At 35.3% G+C, this 22,403-nt stretch overlaps 1 protein-coding gene across 1 annotated transcript in view; it reads left to right on the forward strand.

The window, feature by feature from the left end:
* The window catches only part of TMEM38B (transmembrane protein 38B), a 67,280-nt gene that overhangs the window by 10,619 nt on the left and 34,258 nt on the right, over positions 1 to 22,403 (forward strand). The window contains exon 2 of the mRNA XM_036856654.1: positions 9,549 to 9,705. Coding sequence (XP_036712549.1) covers positions 9,549 to 9,705 — 157 coding nt within the window. The remainder of the gene's footprint in view (positions 1 to 9,548; positions 9,706 to 22,403) is intronic.

Raw genomic sequence — 22,403 nt, forward strand, 5'->3', positions numbered from 1 at the left:
AGAATGCGGGGTGAGCCTGCGGCAGCAGAGGCTAGCATGACGTTGCAACAGCCTGAGGCACCGTGTGTTCTCCCAGGGAAGTTGCCTCTGGATCTTGGAACCCTGGCAGTGGTGGGCCGCACAGGCCCCCAGAGGGGAGGTGTGGACAGTGACCTGTGCTTGCACACAGGCTTCTTGGTGGCTGCAGAAGCAGGCTTAGCATTTCATGCCTGTCTCTGGTGTCCATGCTGATAGCTGCGGCTTGCGCCTGTTTCTGAAGCTTGTTTAGGTGGTGTTCTGAATCTCCTCTCCTCGCACACCCCGAAACAATGGTCTCTTGCCTCTTAGGCAGTTCCAGACTTTTTCCCGGACTCCCTCCCGGCTAGCTGTGGCACATTAGCCCCCTTCAGGCTGTGTTCACTCAGCCAACCCCAGTCCTCTCCCTGGGATCTGACCTCCGAAGCCTGAGCCTCAGCTCCCAGCCTCCACCCGTCCCGGCGGGTGAGCAGACAAGCCTCTTGGGCTGGTGAGTGCTGGTCTGCACCGATCCTCTGTGCGGGAATCTCTCCGCTTTGCCCTCCGCACCCCTGTTGCTGCTCTCTCCTCCGTGGCTCTGAGGCTTCCCCCTCCCACCCACTCCCCATCTCCGCCAGTGAAGGGGCTTCTAGTGTGTGGAAACTTTTCCTCCTTCACAGCTCCCTCCCTGAGTTGCAGGTCCTATCTCTATTCTTCTGTCTCTGTTTTTTCTTTTTTCTTTTACCCTACCCAGGCAGGTGGGGAGTTTCTTGCCTTTTGGGAAGTCTGAGGTCTTCTGCCAGCGTTCAGTTGGTGTTCTGTAGGAATTGTTCCACACGTACATGTATTTTTAATGTATTTGTTGGGAGGAATGTGATCTCCGCGTCTTACTCCTCTGCCATCTTGAAGGTCCTCTCTTTAATATTTTTTAAGGTAAAGGAAAGTTAGAATATTTGAGTGACCTGACAAAACATTGATCAGGGAGTGTGCTGTAGTAGAAAGCGTTCATAAAGTCAGAAGTCAGAAGACCAGTGTTTAGTTCAAACTCTACCACTAACTAGGTAGCTTGGGATAAGAACTTAAAACTCAATATTTATGCAGTGAGTGAGGTGGACCAGAACACCAGCTGAGCAGTGTCCCCTCTCCAGGAGTCTTCAGTTTTGACTCTAAAGAGCTCTTCCTCCAAGCTTCTAAGTTTTAATAATTTCAGCCTATCCTTTGTTCCTCCAGGAGTGGTAACAGCTTTCTACAGTTGATACTTCTGTGACTCCATAGTACTTACTTTTTACTTTTTCAATAATCTAGTTAACAATTTTATATCTACTTACTTCTTTATATTAAATCCTTTCTGTTAATAAAACTTTGTATTTTCTGTTTCCTGACTGGACTCTGGTACAGAAACCTAGGAGTGGGGTTTAACTACTTGCTTTCTGGTTTTCATATGTAATATTAAGATATCTAAAGTGCTGGCTATTTCCTGTCCATAGATCTAGTCAGTATAATGCCTTCAGTGTGGCAGGGCAGTGTGATGTTCTGTGGACTCAATATGATCAAAATCTCTGTGGACTTTTTTGGAGAACAGGAGAGTTGACATAGATCTGAGGCAAGACTGTGATAGCGTACTGTTAAACCTGCCAGGTAAAAGCAAAGTGTTTCTGGGATTCTTTGCAAATTATATGGAGAAAAAAGCATTTCTTTACTAGGTTACAGAGGTTAATGCTGATTTGTTCTAGTAAAAATACTATATTTTGAATACCAGCTGCAGTTGGAGTCATTACTGGTCTACATTTAAGATAGTTCACGATTATTTTTCAAGGTCCATCTGCTTTACATATAGCCCAAACAAGCAAGTTAAGTGGAATGTGATAGCTATCATCATCTTTCATCTTTCATGTTTTTGGTTATGGTAGTCATCTCTGTAATACTGCTTTGTAAAAATATCTTGGTGAGGAGAAGAAACTCTAGGGGCTTCTACCTGATCATTCCTATCATAATGATTCTTATTCCAAGGATCAGAGAATCAATATGCAGAGTGTGCCAGTTGCTAGGTATGTCTAGTCTAGTTATACATTAAGGAACTGGGGAAATAACCACAGCCGTGGATTTACTTGTCCCACTATGATTCATACTTGATATAAAACTCCTTGAATTGTGTCACAGATAATCTCTAAGCCATTGTTGCCTACATGATTATTTTAAAATATTTTGATGAAAAAGCATACTTGAGGCATATGAGATAGATTATGTTGTTAATTTTTCTTTTTAAAGAGATAAATCTATAAATGGGAAAGACTAGGGTAAAGGTTTACTAATATGCAATTTAAAAATACTTAACCTCTGGAGATGAGGCTTTAAGAAGGCTAGAGCATTCCCCTGCTTCTTTCTGGAAGTCATATTAACCACCAGCAAGCTGAATGCTAACTGTTTGGAAATAGCTACAGTGTAACTAGTTCTTAAAAATGGAGACACACTGCGGAACTAAAGTAGACTGAGTATATCAAAATAAAGAAGTCATGTGTGCAGTACATTAAAGAATATCTTTCTAGTCTTTGTTTTAACTAAGTCAGTAAAAGTATGTTAAACATAGTCTAATAATTCATTTGGCCAGAGAATGGGATTATTTTGTGGATGTGATTTTAAATGAATTTAAGGGAGTAGAATGTGACTTTATTTCTCAGCTTTCATTTCATAATGAAAATATTTTGATGTTAAAGTCCCCAGGTGATTATATGTACTTCAAATATCTTATACTTTGAATTAGATCCAGGTCTCGATGTGACAAATTTTGCTAAGGGTTTTGGGGGAAAGAATTCTATTGATAGCGTGTAACGAACATCTTAACTCAAGGTAGGACGGAGAATTTTTTTTCTCTTTTAAATGTCAGTATGTTAAAAATAATGTGTATAAATTAACACAGCTTATTCGTTAGCTAAAGGAATACACCTTTGTTTAAAACTGAGAAGAAATTAAAGATATCATATTAACTATTTTTTTCCTACTGAAAATTATTTATGTGCCCTAAAGATATACAGCTATTTCTGTATTTTTTTTTAATATAAATTTTGAAAACATCATACTTTTATTTATTTATTTATTTGGCCCTGTCTCATGGCATGCGGGATCTTAGTTCCCTGACCAGGGATTAAACCCGCACCCCCTGTGGTAGACGCACAGAGTCGTAACCACTGGACCACCAGGAAAGTCCCTGTGTTTTCATAATTTAACTTCACATTAAACTAACTGGTGCCAGTATGATATATACAAAGGAACATCATACCCAAAGAACTTTGTCATAAGATTGCCTCATGCTGGAAAATGTGTTATGGTAGTATGTGTACTGAAGAAAGCTTTAAAGAAAGGCCTGTTTGAGTTAGAGAAATATTTCTGGCTGACATAATTTTGAAAATCAGGCAAAAAAGACTGGTATGAGAGAGACCCTCCCTTCAACTCTGTTCTTTTCCTTTCTTTTTTGGTCTAATAAAATCTTAGTTTCATTGATTTAAGACTGTTGGGGTTATGAGTACCTTTTCAGTGCCATAATGTGTCATTCTCATCCCAGCTTTGCAGTAAGAACTCAAAAGAATTATATCTTGGGCTCAGACAGTTGAGTCAGAAGCAGCCCAAGGGTTGCATTCTCCTTGCCTCTTTTCTCTCTTGTCAGTGATCAATCCATTCAGCACACAAATCAACAGAGTGTCTGACATGTACTAGGTAGTAAATATGTATTTTTATGTATATTCTCTTATTTTAAGTTCTTATAAGTTATGTATTCTCATTTTATGAAACTTGAAGTTTAAGCCAAGAGAGGTTAGAGGTCCTACAAAGAGTCACAAAACTGGTACGTAATCACAGTTATCTCTGTGACTTGTGATAAAACTAAGGGAAATTAATGGTAGTAAAATTGTCATACTTACACTCTTGAAATATTGCACATATATTTTTCTGTTGTACAATAAACATTTGTAGAGCATCTACTTTATACTAAAGTTTCTTAGAGTCTCAAGGAGTATCAGTCTTATAGTGGAGCTAACACTTGTGAACAAAAACTAGAAAATGATATATTTTAAGAGGAAAGGGTAAAATACCATGGAAGTTGAGGGAAAAGGAAAGTTATTTTGACAGACTTAATCGGAAATGCATATTACATGAGTGAATAATTTGTGTGAAAGCATCAAATTTAGTAAATTTGATTTGGGTTGTTTTAATGGTCAAAGGAAAACTTTTTTGGTATATTTGAATTTGCCTAAGCCAAATTGTTGTGTCAGATGGATGATAGTAATGCTAAATCTTCCATTAGAACAACCCTAAGGGATACAGAGGATACAGACATATTCCCTAATTGTATATTTACCAGAAGTAATGAATTACTTTGGAATGTGTCTTCATAGTAACTGTGTAATGATGGGCCCATTGTAGCTCTCATTCAGTTAGAGCTCCCATTTCCAGAATGTGTGTGCAGAGCTAACCAGGGTATGGCCTGAGAGAGAGAGAGGGACACACCCACACCCACACAGACACACACACACACACGAGGGCAAGGTTGGGGGAGAAGAAGGTCTTGAGGGGGAAAAGGGGTGTGCATGTGTAAATAAGCACAGAAAAAGAAGTCTGGAAGTTGTCACCCTACAGAAAATGAATGTGATTGAAGGGTAGAAGTAGAGAGGAAAGGGTAATTTTCTTTTTTTTTCTATTTACTTCTATAATAATAGTGATAGCTAATAGTTGTTGCTTACTATTTTTTTTTTTTTTAAGATGTGGGAAAGCAGTTACCTTGTTCACTTCACACAGAGAGTAAGTGCTGGAGCCATGATTTATACCTCGGCAATTAAGCTCCAGAGTCTGGACTCTTAAGCACTCTGTATTGCCTCTCAATGTGAGAATGGCTCAGTAAGGCAGCTAGTGTCCACTGACTAAAAGAAAAGATCATATTCATATATTATGCTGACTAGCCAATGTTCTAAACAGTCATCATCGTACAGGGCAATACTGAACAGTGCCCTTATACATATTTTGATGGATAGCAATATATATGTGTAGAGAGAGACATAGTGGTGTCACATCTTACATAGGGGTTTGGCTCTATAAAGACAGCATGGCCATGTATCATCAAAATAACTCTTGAATAATTCTTAAGTTTAGGGGAAATTGCTGCACTGGAGATAGACATCCTGTTCTTTAGTAAGTTTTTCAAAACTAGTTTTTCTTCCATATTGATACAGGTCACCATTTCTTGAGTTATCACCAGATGCATACCATTAAACCTTGGCATCACTTCATTTGACGATATATACACACCATCGAAAATTTACGTCTTCCAACTCATGTTCACTCCTGGGCACATTTTATTGTGTGGAATGGTGGGTTGCAATATTTAAATTTTTATCTCTCTCTTTTTTTTTTTCCCATGAGCACATAGAGATGAATTCCCACGTTAGTACAAGTATGACGATATTACCCTACTGAATTCACACATACATTTGTATAGTTTGTTTTGCTGTTTGTTTTTGCATAAAAGGGCGGGCCTCTCCCTAAGAGGTAATAACAGTTAACAGTTTGGTTGGGTATTCTTGCAGACCTTCTTTTATGCATTAGCTGCATGTGTACGTACCTATAGAAATATGTAGTTTTCTGTTTTCCCCCTGTAAATGATTTCTTACTGTACATATTCATATAAATATGGTTTTCTTTTTGTCATGTCAGTGCATGTAAAGCTGCTACATTGTTTTGAATCGATGCATTGTATTCCTCAGATTGGTTATGACATAACTTGCTAAATTTTAATTTAATTATACAATTAACAAACACTTTATTTTAAAGAATTCAGATATAATTAAATAATATAATCAATATAATTAAATAAATTTAAAACCCCTTTGACCATCTTCCCTACGCCTAAGCTTCTCTCAGGAGATAATAACAGTTAACATTTTGGTGTATTGCAGACCCTTTACTGTGCATTCCATGTAAATGTATGTACCTGTAGAAATGAATAGTGTTTTCATTTTTGCCCATAAATAATTACATGCTGTAATTTTTTTCAACATGATTGTGTTTGGTTTCTTGTTTTTACTCAACAGCATGTCTTGGGGATCTTCCCATGTTGATGTTGATCTACCACACTCTTGAATTGCTCTTGTATAGTATTCCATAGTACAAGTGATCATGGTTTAACTGTTCCTCTGATGATGGTCGTTTAGATTGTTTTCATTTTTTTCACAGCATTGTAAACAACACTGCTTTAATATTCTTGTATGACACTCCTTGGGCACTTGAGTCAATTTTAAATTTAAAATTTTAATTGATAACTGCCAAATTGTTTTTCAAAATGGCTTTACTTGTTTTCTCACAAGAGTATGTGAATTTCTTCACACCTTTGATAATTTATTAATATTAAGCTGTAAATTATTTTGCCAATTGAAGGTGTATGAAATAACATATTTTTAAAATTTCTTTTTCCTTGATTACTGATGAGTTGAGGACTTTCCTTTGTTTAGTTTTTTGGTATATTTATTAGTCATTTATAGTTTCTGCTTTGTGACTTGCCCATTTTTCTGTTGTGTTTGTTGTCTTTTTCTATTGATTTGTTGGAATTTGCCTTATTGGTTAAAAAAAATTTTATCCCAGTCTTTTGTTATGTAGAAGTTTTAAATTTTGATGATGTCAAACTTGTAAATCTTTTCCTTTATGGCTTTTTTCTGTTCTTAGATTGCTAGATTTTTTAAAGGGGAATGTTGAATTTTTATCAAATGACCTTTTACTTTCTGTCTAAAGGAGTGATCATAATAATTTGTTAGTATAGTGCATAATTTTTTTTTTAAAGGTAACTTGTATACCGAGGTAGGTACTTTTTTTTTTTTTTAACGTGACTTTATTTGGAAATAGCGTCTTTTTAAAAAAAATGTATTCATTTAATTTATTTATTTTTGGCTGTGTTGGGTCCTCATTGCTGCACGGGCTTTCTCCGGTTGCCGTGAGCGGGGACCACTCTTCGTTGTGGTGCTCGGGCTTCTCATTGTGGTGGCTTTTCCTGTTGTGGAGCATGGGCTCTAGCAGCGTGGGCTCAGTAGTTGTGGCTCACAGGCTCTAGAGCGCAGGCTCAGTAGTTGTGGCGCACGGGCTTAGTTGCTCCGCGGCATGTGGGATCTTCCCGGACCAGGGCTTGAACCCATGTCCCCTGCACTGGCAGGCGGACCCTTAACCACTGCGCCACCAGGGAAGCCCTATAGTGAATGATTTTAATGAATTTCTAACTATTGAACCTTCCTTAAATTCTTTGGATAAAATCTACTTGGTTATGATATATTATCCTTTTGAAAAACTAGATTTCAATTTGTTATTGATGTATTTGTGCACCATACTCATAAGTTAGAATTATAATGTATCTTCTTCCTCTCTTTTTTCTTCCCTCCCTCTTTTCCCTCCTCCCTTCCTCCCTGACTCTTTCCCTTCCTCCTTCCCCTCTCCTTCTCTCTTCTTTCTTTTCTCTATAATTTTTTATGCTGCAGTTATGTTGTTTATAGACTGATTTAAGTTTTTCTAAACTCTATAATGGTTATATAACATAAAAATGAGTAATCAAAAATTATTTGGTAAATGTTTTGCATAAATTTATCTGGGTCTAGCACCTTTCTTAGGATAGACAGATCTTGGATTACCCTCTAACTTTTTTCCATAGTTATTTGTTTGTTCAAGTTTCTACCTGTTCGTAAGGGAATTTTGCTAATATATCGTTTTTTAGGAAAATTGTCCACTTCAACTATATCTTCACATTTATTAGATTAAATGCATGTTTTCTTATAATAAAAAAACTCTAAAATTATTTCCTTTTTTGCTTCTAATATTATGTATTATTTTCATTCCTTCCCCTCTCCCCTCCATTTTTCAGACTTGCTGAAGAATGTTCTGTTTTATTGGTCTTTTCCAAGAAAAGCTTTGGGTTGGCTTTATTGATTGCCTATCTCTATGTGCCTGTTTTAGCATCTAATTAGTTTCTACTTTCATTTTTACAGTTTGCTTCTATTTCTCTGGCTGGGTTAAAAAAATTTTTTTTTTTGTACTTTTTCCTTTAATAATTTCACTTACAGAAGAGTTGCCAGACTAGGTCAAGGAACTTCTATATACTTTACCCAGAATCACCAACTACTGACATTTTGCCCCATTTATTTTATTTTTTTCCCAGCTTTATTGACATATAGTTGACAAAATTATATATATTTAAAGTGTGCAATGTGATGATTTGATATACAAATACATTGTGATTACCACAATCAAGTTAATTAGCACGTTCATCAACTCACAGTTACCTTTTGTGTGTGTGCGTGTGTGTGTGTGTGTGGTGACAACACTTAAAAATCTACTCTCAACAAATTTTAAGTATATAAGATAGTATTATACAGTATTATTAACTAGTCATTGTGCTGTACATCAGATCCCAAGAACTTATTCATCTTATAACTAGAAGTTTGTACTTTACCATTTCTCTGAATGTTTTTCTCTATGCATAGTATTTTTTCAGAACCACTTGAGTGTGAATTGGAGACATTTTGCCCAGTTACTTCTGATTACTTAAGTGTGTTAATTTTAAGAACCACATTACAGTTATCAAAATCAGGAAGTTTAACAGTGATACAATACTGTAATCAAAGCCACAATCCATATTGAAATTTCATCAGTTGTCCAAAAAGGTCTTTTATAGATGTTCTTTCTCACTTGGGGATATGATCTAGGAAATGTGTTGCATTTAGTTGTCTCTTTAATGTCATTTAATCTGGAACATTCCATCAGCCTTTTTTGTGTGTGTTCCTTGACCTTGACATTGTTAAAATATAGGCTAGGTGTTTGTTGTTGTTTTTTTCAGAATAACCCTCAATTTGAGTGTGTATAATTAAATTAGTTCAGGTTATACATTTTGGTAGAAATACTACGGAAGTGATGATGTGGTCTTAGTGCATAATATCAGGAATCACCTGATATTGTTTGCTTACAGTGATGTCTGCAAGGTTTGTCCACTCTGAAGTTATTACTTCCCTCTGTAATTAATAAATAATTTGTTAGGAGACATTTGAGATGATGTAAATACCTGTTCCTCATCAGCCTTTCACCTCTGGGTTTATTTTGTTATTCTATTTCAAGCCTGTCATATTGAAATTTTAGTTTATTTATTTCAGGCTTTATTTTCTTACGTACTTAAGATTATAAATTTTTCTTAATATATCACTTTGACATATTAACTGGCATACTTACAGTAGGGTTGGGAATGAAAGGAGACAGTAGTTGGGGAGATTGTCTATAATAATGTACTACTAGGAAACTGGCAATAAGATCCTGAACAGAGTATTTTAAAGTTGCCCCAAGTCACCCATGTCTTAACAAAATATTTCCAGTGTTGATTTAAAGAACAAAAGATATGTTTTATGATGATCATGATGGTCACACTTATGAGTATGTTCTAGAAAATTATGAAATTAAGAAGTGTGTTTCTTTAGTGCCACTGGTACCTCAGGACTTGTTTAATATACAGTATCTCAGATGACATATTTACTTTATCATTTCAGGAGCAGCGGCGATGGCATGGAAGAATCCTCTGTCAAGCTGGTTTACTGCTATGCTCCACTGCTTTGGTGGAGGAATTTTATCTTGTGTACTGCTTGCGGAGCCTCCATTGAGGTTTCTTGCAAACAACACTAATATATTACTGGCATCTTCAATCTGGTAAGCTGCCATTGTGGTGAACTATGAGACATTTAAAAAATTGTTCTGTAACTTGTTAGTAAATGGAATTTTTTTCTTAAAAAAATATTTTATGTTCTTAAAAGTTAATGCATGTGCAAGGGAAGGAACCCAAATAATGCCAAAGGTTTTAAGTGCAAAGTATGTCTCTTTCTCACCCTTCTCCCTTATCCTCTCCCAGAGGTAGGTATTGTTGTCTCATGTATCTTTAGTGGAAGTATTTCAAATACGAAAGGGCATCAAATATTTGACCCTCAGCAGTTGATCTTGTGAACCTAACCTATACACACAGTTATACAACATGATAATCAAGAATGTGACCAACTACACAAAAAGTCCAAGCGATTATGATATTTATGGTAATTGTTTTTGGTAATTGTCATACTATCTGATTTTTCAGAGCCTTATGAAATTTAACATTAATTTTATTTTGAATTTAGTTTTGAAGTGAAGAAAAAAATGTTAGTAGGAATTGCTTTGGATTCTTGCAAGTTCAGCTTCAGTTATCTTTAAGAGGAATGATACATCAAGTTAAAAAAAAAGTGTAATACAAATCAGAGAGCTTTGTTATACCTAAAGCAAAAACCGTGCTTTTGATTAGAAACCATAGCAATGAAATACGTAACATTAGGAGCACTTGAAGTTAATTTTTATTGTGATAATTTTAAATGAATATGTAACCAGTCATAAAAGGGAATATTATAAATAGTAGTAGCAATGGTACAAATAGTGGAAACTAGTGGCAGTAGAAACTATTAAGAGTAGAACAATAAATTTGATAGCTAATATTTATTGAGTTATTACCATATGTCAGCTAAATTCTTTATATTCATTGTCATGTTTAATCACCAGAGTCCAATGAAGTAGCTATTATTATTTCCATTTGAAAAATGAGAAAACTGAGGCATAGAGGAAGTTTGCTGAAATTTTCGTATTTAGTAAGTGATTGAGCTAGGATCCAAAACCAGGAAGTTTCACTTTAGAGCCTTGCCACTTAACAGCCACTGTCTCTCATTGATTTGTTTAACCATCTCTTAAAGTATATTCTTCCAGTTGCTATGTGTTTTAAAACACTTTCTCAAGGACTTCTATTTCTATAGCAATATTTTAAAAGGATATTAACATTTTAGAGAATTTTTTTTATGTGTGTAGATGCTTAAACTATATGAAAAGTAGGATATCCAGAATCTGACACTTTTCGTCACTCCCACTTCTGCTCCTGTGTACTAACTACCACTATTGCTTGGACAGTTGCAGTAGCTTCCTAAGTGGGCTAGCTGCTTCTTTCATTATCCCCCTGAGTCTTCTCTTCACATAGTAGATAAAGTGATTATTTTAAAATGTTAGAACATATTACTCCTATGCTCAATAGTTTCTTATCTTACTAAGAGGAAAATTCAAAACTCTTAACGCAGCCTATAAGACCCTATAAAATCTTCCCTTCCACTCTCTTTGTTGTAATGTCTTTATACTGTACGCCTGCTCAGTCTGCGCTAGCCACGTTGGCTTTGCCATTTCTTGAACACAAAGATGTTCTTCTGCCTCAGCGCCTTTGTGCTTGCTCTCTTTTCTCTGTGATGTTCTTTTCCCAGAAGGCTCATATTTTCTTTTCTTGGAGAGATCCTCTCTGAAAAAAACACCTCCTCTCCCATGACTATCATATCATACTTCTTTTTTTTTTTCCCTAGATTTATTACTGTCTGATGTGTTGTCTGTTTATTTCTTCTCATGTTGGTTTGTCTCACTCCACTAGAATAACAGCCTATCAGAGAAGGGACTTTGTTTTGTTAACTGTGTGCCAAGTATTGTTCTAAGTTCAGTAAGTACATTGCTAAAGGAACGGACAGCTTGTGTTCTGTTATATGGGAGTTCTATAATTAGTAGCAAGAAATTACAGATCTTGGTTAGTGATACACTAAATGAAATAAAAGTGCTTGTCTGTAAATATATACTTCCTTGGCTGGAACAAAAAGATATGTTAGAAATGGAAAATAAGTGCATTTTTATGTAGTGAATTAATAGTATAGTAATTAATTATTTGATAACTTGAGATCTTTTATTATGCCCATTTTACATAAGAGGAAATTGAGGCTTGAAGAGTTGGTAAATGACAGGGTCTGGATTTCAACTTAGCATGATCTTAACCAAGAAGAGTTTTCATTATGAACAATATGTGTTTTTTAATTTAAAAGTTTTAATTAATATTGGGTAGGTACAAAGGAACATTTATAAAAATATGCAGAGTATAAAGAATTATGGTATAATAAAAACTTGTATATCCATCATTTAGATTAAGAAAAAAATTGCCACTTACAAAAATATTTTATTATAAAGTGAAAATTCAGAAAACCACAAAAACCAAATATATAGCCTAGTGAATTATTGTTAAGTATATCCTTGAAACCATGACCCAAGTCAAGAAATAAAGCTTTGCCATCTATCCCAGAAGTTCCTTCTGGGTGTCATATTCCAATCACAACCCCCTTCCCACCTTAATCAGTACGATAACACACTATTATCCTGACTTTTATGGTAATCACTTCTTTGGATATTTTTATAATTTTATCATCCAGATGTTCATCCCAAGACACTATAATTTCGTTATGCCCATTAAAAAATCTAACGTCTCTCTTATTTTATAGGTTCCCCTTCCATTCCTTTTTTCCCTTATAGTTTATCTCTTGAAGAACCAGAGTCATTTGACATGTAGACTTTTCCGTAGTCATGAGTTTGTTGATTGCATTCTCATGGTGCAGATCATTATATTCTCTGTTCTCTGTGTTTCCTGACAATTGGCAGATGGATCCAGAATCCAAATCAGATTCAGGTTAGATCCTTTTATTTAGCAAGACCATAAGAGACCCAAAATGTCTGATTAACTTTCTTTTTGTTGACATTAGCACTCTTACGCTTAATGACTATCGTCTGTTAACTGATGATTACAAAATGGCAATAGTCGAATTCTGTCTTTTCTTCCTGTGTATTAGCTGGAATAGTATTATAAATAAATACTTACTACTAATCATTTATTATTTGTTTACCCAGTTGTATACTTCATATAGGAAAGGCAGGATAAATACTTGATTCTTTCTCTTTATTTACCAGTTTTCAAGATTTTGATTTGGTCCCCTGCTATTCTCCAGAGGTGACCAGTTTTTTTTGTTTGTTTGTTTGTTTAAATTTTTTTTTTTTAGTAAATATGAACTCATGAATTTAAGCATATTTTATGGATTTCAATAAATTGGAATTTTCTCATTATTGAAGCTCAAATTGTTCCTTTGTTGGCCAGTGGGAATTTCTTCAGATTGGCTCTTGAGACTTTGATTAGCATCCTTGCTACTTAATATAAGATTCATCTTGTACTTTCTTCTGGAATTACTCATTTCTCTAAGAAGCTCTGGTTCCTTTTAGTGAGAAATAGTATTTCAAGACCACTATCTGAGCACTAGACATGTTCATTATTCCTGAATTGGTTGTTTCTAGGTCTTTTCAGTGGACAGAGCTAGGAAAAATAAGGATAAAATAACTCATGAGTTCATTTGATATTTCTAATTCAAATTCAAGATCATAGAACTTTTATTTAACTTTTCTCCATTACATATGTATCTTCTTTCTCCCACACTAAGAATTTTGATTCTTAAGGGCACAAGACATGATAGAATTAGGATATTCCAACACTGCTCATTTATTCTTTATTGTTCATGCAATACACAATAGTTTTGAAGTAATAGTAGGAATACCACCACTGATATGATTACTGAAAATATTAACTTTTTGGGTATACACTTGTCGTTCTCTTCCTATTTTTTAAATAGATGTACTATTCTACACTGTCACAGTAATAGCTATTATGTACTATACTCTTCTTACCTTTTTATTCCCATTCAGCCTTAGTTTTATAACTAACTGTATATTTAATGTTTATCACCAGTCCTTATGTCTGTGTCACTAGTAATTTTGGTTTTCTGAAGCTTTTCTCTAGTAGGTTCATCTGGAATAGTAGTCCCTGAATTCTCATGTGTTGATAAATTTGTTTGTATCTTTTTACTTGAAAGTCAGTTTTATTGGATATAAAGTCATAAGATCATACTTTCTATCTTTGAGTGTTTTAAATATGTTACTCAGTTTCCTTGTGTTACAAAGCATTGCTGTGAAAAACTCTGATGATCATTTAATTTTCTTTCCCTTATGAGTCACATGCTCTTCTTTTCTAGATGCCCAAAAGTTTCTTTTCTTTTTTCTTTTCTTTTTTTTTTTTTTATTAACATCTCGTAATTTAAATATTTCTAGGTGTTGGTCATTTGGGGTCTGTCTTCTTAGGTACATGGTCTGTTCTTTTTAGTAGCTACATATGTTTTTTTAAACTGAGAAAGTTATTTTAGTATTTGTACTCCTCTGCTTTGGTTTTCTCCAGGAAGTCCTATTGGCTGTTTTTTTGCCCTTCTTCAATGAACCTTTTTATATCTTTAAATTTTTAAAAAAATATTTTCTTTTTTACCTTCTATTTCTTTGAAGGCACTGTTATTTTATTTCTCTTTGTTTTCCTTCTAGTTTGGTCTTCATTACTAAAATAACTTTTTTTCTTTATCTTTTTATTCTTCCTGAGTATTGTATCTCTAGTTCTCAGTTTTTCTAATTCTGATGTACATTGTTCTTTTATATGTTGTATCACTTTTCTTAATGTCTTTACCTTGTTTTGAAATAGGAGGTTGCAGTTTTGACCTGTTTTGTGGACCCATTTTCCCGAATACTTTCATTGTAGGGATTTTTTTTCTCGTATAATAAATGTGTATGGGGTTTGACCTTGATACTTTTCTGTTGGTAATTTTTATGTGAAATCAGGTTTCTTGAACCTTCAAGATAAAGTGGAATTCAGGAAAGATTTTCTGACTTCATAGAGCTCTTGTCCTGTGTCTGTTGTTTTTATGTAGTGTTCAAAAGATGATGACCTGCTTTCTGAGATTTCCTGGGTCTTTTCCCCTTCCCCAGTTTGGTCTAGACCTTCCCCTTCTTTTGTTGTTCTATCCTGCTCAGTTTTGATTCTACATCAGCAGTTTCTTCTTATTATTGGACTTGTTCTAGAAGGGAGCCTGGGTGGATCGTTTTCAAAGTTCACAGGGACTACATTGGTCCAACCCCTTCAGACGTTATCATGGACCCTTTGTCTCACCTGGTATTGGAAATGTCAGAATCCTTCCAGTTTCAGCTGTTGTTGTTGTTTTCCAGATTGGCCTGCTGTGCTTTCTAGTGAATTCCCATTAGCTATTTTGAAGCTGTTTTGTTCTTAGGTCCATTAGTTGCCACCTTGCTGCTTTCTTCTTCCTGCCAAGCAGTTTAGTTCTATGGATGCTGGTGATTTGCCTTTACCCATTTGCATTTTGGGATTTAAAGGGATGCCTTGTCACATAGTTTTGTTGTAAGTGCTACGGATGGGATTTTGGCTTTGCTATCTAGTTGCCCTGTTTTTATGAGGGGATTTGAAGAGATCAAAATCTAGGCAACTACTGCTGCCACCATCTTCCCAGAACAATTGCCATTAGTTTTGATGTCCCCGTATGACCCTCCACCCTCAGCCCAATCCCATCTTTTCTCTTCCTTACTCATAGGTAACAATTACCCTTAATTTTGTACCTTTCGTTCCTTTACTTTTCTATGCAGTTCTGACGTATATTTTTCTAAATAATATAGTTTTTGAAAATTTTATAAATGGAATCATATGTATGTATTTTTCAGTGACTTGCTTTTTTTGTTCAGCCTCTGTTCCTGAGATTCAGTCTTATTGTGTATGCTTGTAATTTATTACTTTTCACTTCTGTATAGCTTATCAGAATGAATCGTCATCGTATATTCATCCATTTCTCTGTTGACATAGAGTTGTTTCTAGTATTTTTTCTGTTACAGTATTGCTAAGAACATGATGTACATGGGTAAGATTTTCTCTTGATATAGCTTAATAGTAGATTTACTGAGTTATAGGGAAAGTGATTTTTAAGCTCTACTAGATAATGAGATATCATTTCCCAAAATGGTTATAATAATTTACATTACCACTGTATTGTACTTAATCTAAGAACTGGACTTTACCAATAACTTATATACTTATATTTCTCTCCCCAATCCCATCTCTCTGCACTTTTTCCACAGTTAACCTCTACCCTGTGTTTATCTTTGTGTTTGTATTTTTTAAAAAGGTGTATATTTTATATATGAATATCTAAACAATAGATTCTTTTAGTTTTGTTTTTGGCCCTATTTTAAAATGGGGTATTATACTCTATATAGTTCTCTAGGACTTTTTCTCATTCAACATTATGTTACTAAGATTCATCTGTGTTTTGCTAGTACCTATAGTACATTCCTTCTCACTGTTGTATAATCTATTATATTAATAACTGTATTTTATTTATTCTTCTGATGAGCATTTTTATTGATTCTAGTTGTTGGGCGTTACAAAACAACAAGAGCAGCCACTGATGTAGTACAGACACTTTTCTAAGTGCTTTACATTTATTATCTCATTTAACCTCACAAGAAACTGGTGAGGTAGGCTCTCTATTATTTTCATTTAATAAATGAGGAATCTGAGGCAAGAAGGGTTAAATAACTTGCCCAAGGAATCACAGATATCTAGTAGCTGGAGCCAGCATTCAAACCTAGGCTACCTAGTCCTTTAGTCTGCACTTATGCAGTGTATTGTTTTGGACTTGGGAAATACTGACATTGTCTTTGTGCTCACAGACCTTTAAATATAAAAAATGATGCTTGCTTAAAGACATAGTATAGTTTACTCTTTTCTTTTTTAAGGTTTTATTGTTGAGAACAAATGTGTAATCTTTGCTTCATTTGATTTTAATTTGGGAAATTAAAATGATGTTTGTAATGTACTTGAAACTCTAGCAAGCTAAACTAAGGGAGTATGTGAATGCACTTATTGGCAAGGTCATCTTTAGTGCAGTAGCTCGTAGTGCTCACATTTGGAGATTAGCACCATCTACTGGCAAAGGGAAACAATAACTTGGCATGTCATAGTATGTTTAATATTGTTTGGAAGACAGTGTACCCTTTCATAGGATTTTTCTTTTTGAAAACTGTTTCTGGGGGGAAATAAATATTTTGTAATTTTTCTGTGTATTGATTTTTATGCCCCATTTTGTTTTCCTTTAACTTCCAAGTATCAGTTATATATTGCACATTTGCATAACTGAGACTGCATTTTTATGAGGAAAAATACAACAAAAGGTATAGTTTTATAGGTCTGTCATTCTGTAATAGTCTTTTTCAAAGCATATACATAAAATTATTAATTTGTTAGAGTAGTAAGAGCAAGAGCGAAGCTCTCGTATTGAACTAATATGAACTGTATTAAGCTTACTGTTCTGTTTTAGCCTAGTTAAGTCATACTGTTTTGGTAGTCAGAGGAGGGAAATTAAGGGAGGGTGAAAACAGTTCTCAGAGACTAACCGTGGGAAGCTCAACTCTTGGTATTAACCTAAATTCTAATTTCGTCTTTCCTACTTAAACTGGGTTAGCTTTCATTTGTCAGTGAACTCGCATCCTGCTTGTATCCTGTTTTACTTTATTTTTAACATCTTTATTGGAGTATAATTGATTTACAGTGTTGTGTTAGTTTCTGCTTCATAACAAAGTGAATCAGTTTATACATACACACATGTCCCCATATCTCTTCCCTCTTGCGTCTCCCCCCCACCTTCCCTATCCCACCCCTCTAGGTGGTCACAAAGCACCGAGCTGATCTCCCTGTGCTATGCGGCTGCTTCCCACTAGCTATCTATTTTACATTTGGTAGTGTATATATGTCCATGCCACTCTCTCACTTCGTCCCAGCTTACCCTTCCCCCTCCCCGTGTCTCAAGTCCATTCTCTATGTCTGGGTCTTTATTCCTGTCCTGCCCCTAGGTTCTTCAGAACCATTTTTTTTAGATTCCATATATATGTGTTAGCATACGGTATTTGTTTTTCTCTTTCTGACTTACTTCACTCTATATGACAGACTCTAGGTCCATCCACCTCACTACAAATAACTCAGTTTCATTTCTTTTTATGGCTGAGTAATATTCCATTGTATGTATGTGCCACATCTTCTTTATCCATTCATCTGTTGACGGACACTTAGGTTGCTTCCATGTCCTGGCTACTGTAAAAAGGGCTGCAGTGAACATTGTGATACGTGTCTCTTTTTGAATTATGGTTTTCTCAAAGTATATGCCCAGTAGTAGGATTGCTGGGTTGTATGTTAGTTCTATTTTTAGTTTCTTAAGGACCCTGCATACTGTTCTCTATAGTGGCTGTATCAACTGACATTCCCACCAACAGTGCAAGAGGGTTCCCTTTTCTCCACACCCTCTCCAGCACTTACTGTTTGTAGATTTTTTGATGATGGCCATTCTGACAGGTGTGAGGTGATACCTCATTGTAGTTTTGATTTGCATTTCTCTAATGATTAGTGATGTTGAGATTCCTTTCATGTGTTTGTTGGCAATCTGTATATCTTCTTTGGAGAAATGTCTGTTTAGGTCTTCTGCCCATTTTTGGGTTGGGTTGCTTGTTTTTTTGATATTGAGCTGCATGATTTGCTTGTATGTTTTGGAGATTAATCCTTTGTCAGTTGCTTCGTTTGCAAATATTTTTTCCCATTCTGAGGGTTGTCTTTTCATCTTCTTTATGTTTTCCTTTGCTGTGCAAAAGCTTTGAAGTTTCATTAGGTCCCATTTGTTTATTTTTGTTTTTATTTCCATTTCTCTAGGAGGTGGGCCGAAAAAGGATCTTGCTGTGATTTATGTCATGGAGTGTTCTGCCTATGTTTTCCTGTAAGAGTTTTATAGTGTCTGGGCTTACATTTAGGTCTTGAATCCATTTTGAGTTTATTTTTGTGTATGATGTTAGGGAGTGTTCTAATTTCATTCTTTTACATGTAGCTGTCCAGTTTTCCCAGCACCACTTATTGAAGAGTCTGTCTTTTTTCCATTGTATTTTCTTGCCTCCTTTATCAAAGACAAGGTGACCATATGTGCATGGGTTTATCTCTGGACTTTCTATCCTGTTCCATTGATCTATATTTCTGTTTTTGTGCCAGTACCATACTGTCTTGATTACTGTAGCTTTGGAGTATAGTCTGAAGTCAGGGAGCCTGATTCCTCCAGCTCCATTTTTCTTTCTCAATATTGCTTTGGCTATTCAGGGTCTTTTGTGTTTCCATACAAATTGTGAAGTTTTTTGTTCTAGTTCTGTAAAAAATGCCATTGGTAGTTTGATAGGGATTGCATTGAATCTGTAGATTGCTTTGGGTAGTATATTCATTTTCACAGTGTTGATTCTTCCATTCCAAGAGCATGGTATGTCTCTCCATCTGTTTCTTTCATCAGTGTCTTATAGTTTTCTGCATACAGGTTTTTTGTCTCCTTAGGTGGGTTTATTCCTAGGTATTTTATTCTTTTTATTGCAGTGGTAAATGGGAGTGTTTTCTTAATTTTTCTTTCAGATTTTTGTCATTAGTGTATAGGAATGCAAGAGATTTCTGTGCATTGATTTTGTATCCTGCTACTTTACGAACTTCATTGATTACCTCTAGTAGTTTTCTGGTGGCATCATTATGATTCTGTATGTATAGTATCATGTCATCTGCAAACAATGACAGTTTTACTTCTTCTTTTCCAATTTGGATTCCTTTTATTTCTATTTCTTCTCTGATTGCTATGGCTAAAACTTCCAAAACTATGTTGAATAATAGTGGTGAGAGTGGGCAACCTTGTCTTGTTCCTGATCTTAGTGGAAATGGTTTTAGTTTTTCACCATTGAGAACGATGTTGGCTGTAGGTTTGTCATATATGGCCTTTATTATGTTGAGGTACGTTGCCTCTATGCCTACTTTCTGGAGGGTTTTTATCATAAATGGGTGTTGAATTTTGTTGAAAGCTTTTTCTGCATCTATTGAGATGATCATATGGTGTTTCTCCTTCAGTTTGTTAATATGGTGTATCATGTTGATTGATTTGCGTATATTGAAGAATCTTTGCATTCCTGGGATAAACCCCACTTGATCATGGTGTATGATCCTTTTAATGTGCTGTTGGATTCTGATTGCTAGTTTTTTGTTGAGGATTTTTACATCTATGTTCATCAGTGATATTGGCCTGTAGTTTTCTTTCTTTGTGACATCTTTGTCTGGTTTTGGTATTAGGTGATGGTGGCCTTGTAGAATGCGTTTGGGAGTGTTCCTCCATCTGCAATATTTTGGAAGAGTTTGAGCAGGATAGGTGTTAGCTCTTCTCTAAATGTTTGATAGAATTCGCCTGTGAAGCCATCTGGTCCTAAGCTTTTGTTTGTTGGAAGATTTTTAGTCACAGTTTGAATTTCAGTGCTTGTGACTGGTCTGTTTATATTTTGTATTTCTTCCTGGTTCAGTCGGAAGGTTGTGCTTTTCCAAGAGCTTGCCCATTTCTTCCAGGTTGTCCATTTTATTGGCATACAGTTGCTTGTAGTAATCTCTCATGGTCCTTTGTATTCCTTCAGTGTCAGTTGTTACTTCTCCGTTTTCATTTGTAATTGTGTTGATTTGAGCCTTTTCCCTTTTTTCTTGAAGAGTCTGGCCAATGGTTTATCAATTTTATCTTCTCAAAGAACCAGCTTTTAGTTTTACTGATCTTTGCTCTTATGTCCTTCATTTCTTTTTCATTTATTTCTGATCTCATTTTTATGATTTCTTTCCTTCTTCTAACTTTGTTTTTTTGTTTGTTCTTCTTTGTCTAATTGCTTTAGGTGTAAGTTTAGGTCATTTATTTGAGATGTTTCTTGCTTCTTGAGGTAGGATTGTATTGCTATAAGCTTCCCTCTTAGAACTGCTTTTGCTGCATCCCATAGGTTTTGGGTCATCGTGTTTTCATTGTCATTTGTTTCTAGGTATTTTTTGATTTCCTTTTTGACTTCTTCAGTGATCTCTTGGTTATTTAGTAGTGTATTGTTTAGCCTCCATGTGTTTGTATTTTTTTACAGGATATTTCCTCTAATTGATATCTAGTCTCATAGCGTTGTGGTCAGAAAAGATACTTGATACGATTTCAATTTTCTTAAGTTTACCAAGGCTTGATTTGTGGCCCAAGATATAATCTATCCTGGAGAATGTTCCATGAGCACTTGAGAAGAGTGTTTACTCTGTTGTTTTTGGATGGAATGTCCTATAAATATCAATTAAGTCCATCTTGTTTAATGTGTCATTTAAAGCTTGCATTTTCTTATTTATTTTCATTTTGGATGATCTGTCCATTGGTGAAAGTGGGGTGTTAAAGTCTCCTACTATTATTGTGCTACTGTCGATTTCCCCTTTTGTGGCTGTTAGCATTTGCCTTATGTATTGAGGTGCTCCTATTCTGGGTTCATACGCATTTACAATTGTTATATCTTCTCCTTGGATTGATCCCTTGATCGTTATGTAGTGTCCTTCTTTGTCTCTCGTAATAGTCTTTGTTTTAAAGTCTATTTTATCTGATATGAGTATCGTTACCCCAGCTTTCTTTTGATTTCCATGCATGGAGTGCATGGAAATGCATTCCATGCATGGAATATCTTTTTCCATCCTCTCACTTTCAGTCTGTATGTGTCCCTAGGTCTGAAGTGGGTCTTTTGTAGACAGTATATATATGGGTCTTGTTTTTGTATCCATTCAGCCAGTCTGTGTCTTTTGTTTGGAGCATTTAAGCCATTTACATTTAAGGTAATTATCTATGTGTGTTCCTATTACCATTTTCTTAATTGTTATGGGTTTGTTATTGTAGGTCTTTTCCGTCTCTTGTGTTTTCTGCCTAGAGAAGTTCCTTTAGCATTTGTTGTAAAGCTGGTTTGGTGGTACTGAATTGTCTTAGCTTTTGCTTGTCTGTGAAGGTTTTAATTTCTCCGTCAAATCTGAATGAGATCCTTGCCTGGTAGAGTAATCTTGGTTGTAGGTTTTTCCCTTTCATCACTTTAAATATGTCCTGCCACTCCCTTCTGGCTTGCAGAGTTTCTGCTGAAAGATCAGCTGTTAACCTTATGGGGATTCCCTTGTACGTTATTGGTTGCTTTTCCCTTGCTGCTTTTAATATTTTTTCTTTGTATTTAATTTTTGATAGTTTGATTAATATGTGTCTTGGCGTGTTTCTCCTTGGATTTATCCTGTATGGAACTTTCTCCGCTTCCTGGACTTGATTGACTATTTCCTTTCCCATATTAGGGAAGTTTTCAACTATAATCTCTTGAAATATTTTCTCAGACCCTTTCTTTTTCTCTTCTTCTTCTGAGAGCCCTATAATTCGAATGTTGGTGCGTTTAATGTTGTCCCAGAGGTCTCTGAGAATGTCCTCAATTCTTTTCATTCTTTTTTCTTTATTCTGCTCTGTGGTAGTTATTTCCACTATTTTATCTTTCAGGTCACTTATCCGTTCTTCTGCCTCAGTTATTCTGCTATTGATTCCTTCTAGAGAATTTTTAACTTCATTTGTTGTATTGTTCATCATTGTTTGTTTGCTCTTTAATTCTTCTAGGTCCTTGTTAAACGTTTCTTGTATTTTTTCCATTCTATTTCCAAGATTTTGGATCATCTTTACTATTATTACTCTGAATTCTTTTTCAGGTAGACTGCCTATTTCCTCTTCATTTTGTTTGGTCTGGTGGGTTTTTACTTTGCTCCT

The sequence above is a fragment of the Balaenoptera musculus genome, chromosome 6 (assembly GCF_009873245.2).
Source record: "Balaenoptera musculus isolate JJ_BM4_2016_0621 chromosome 6, mBalMus1.pri.v3, whole genome shotgun sequence".
NCBI lineage: Eukaryota > Metazoa > Chordata > Mammalia > Artiodactyla > Balaenopteridae > Balaenoptera > Balaenoptera musculus.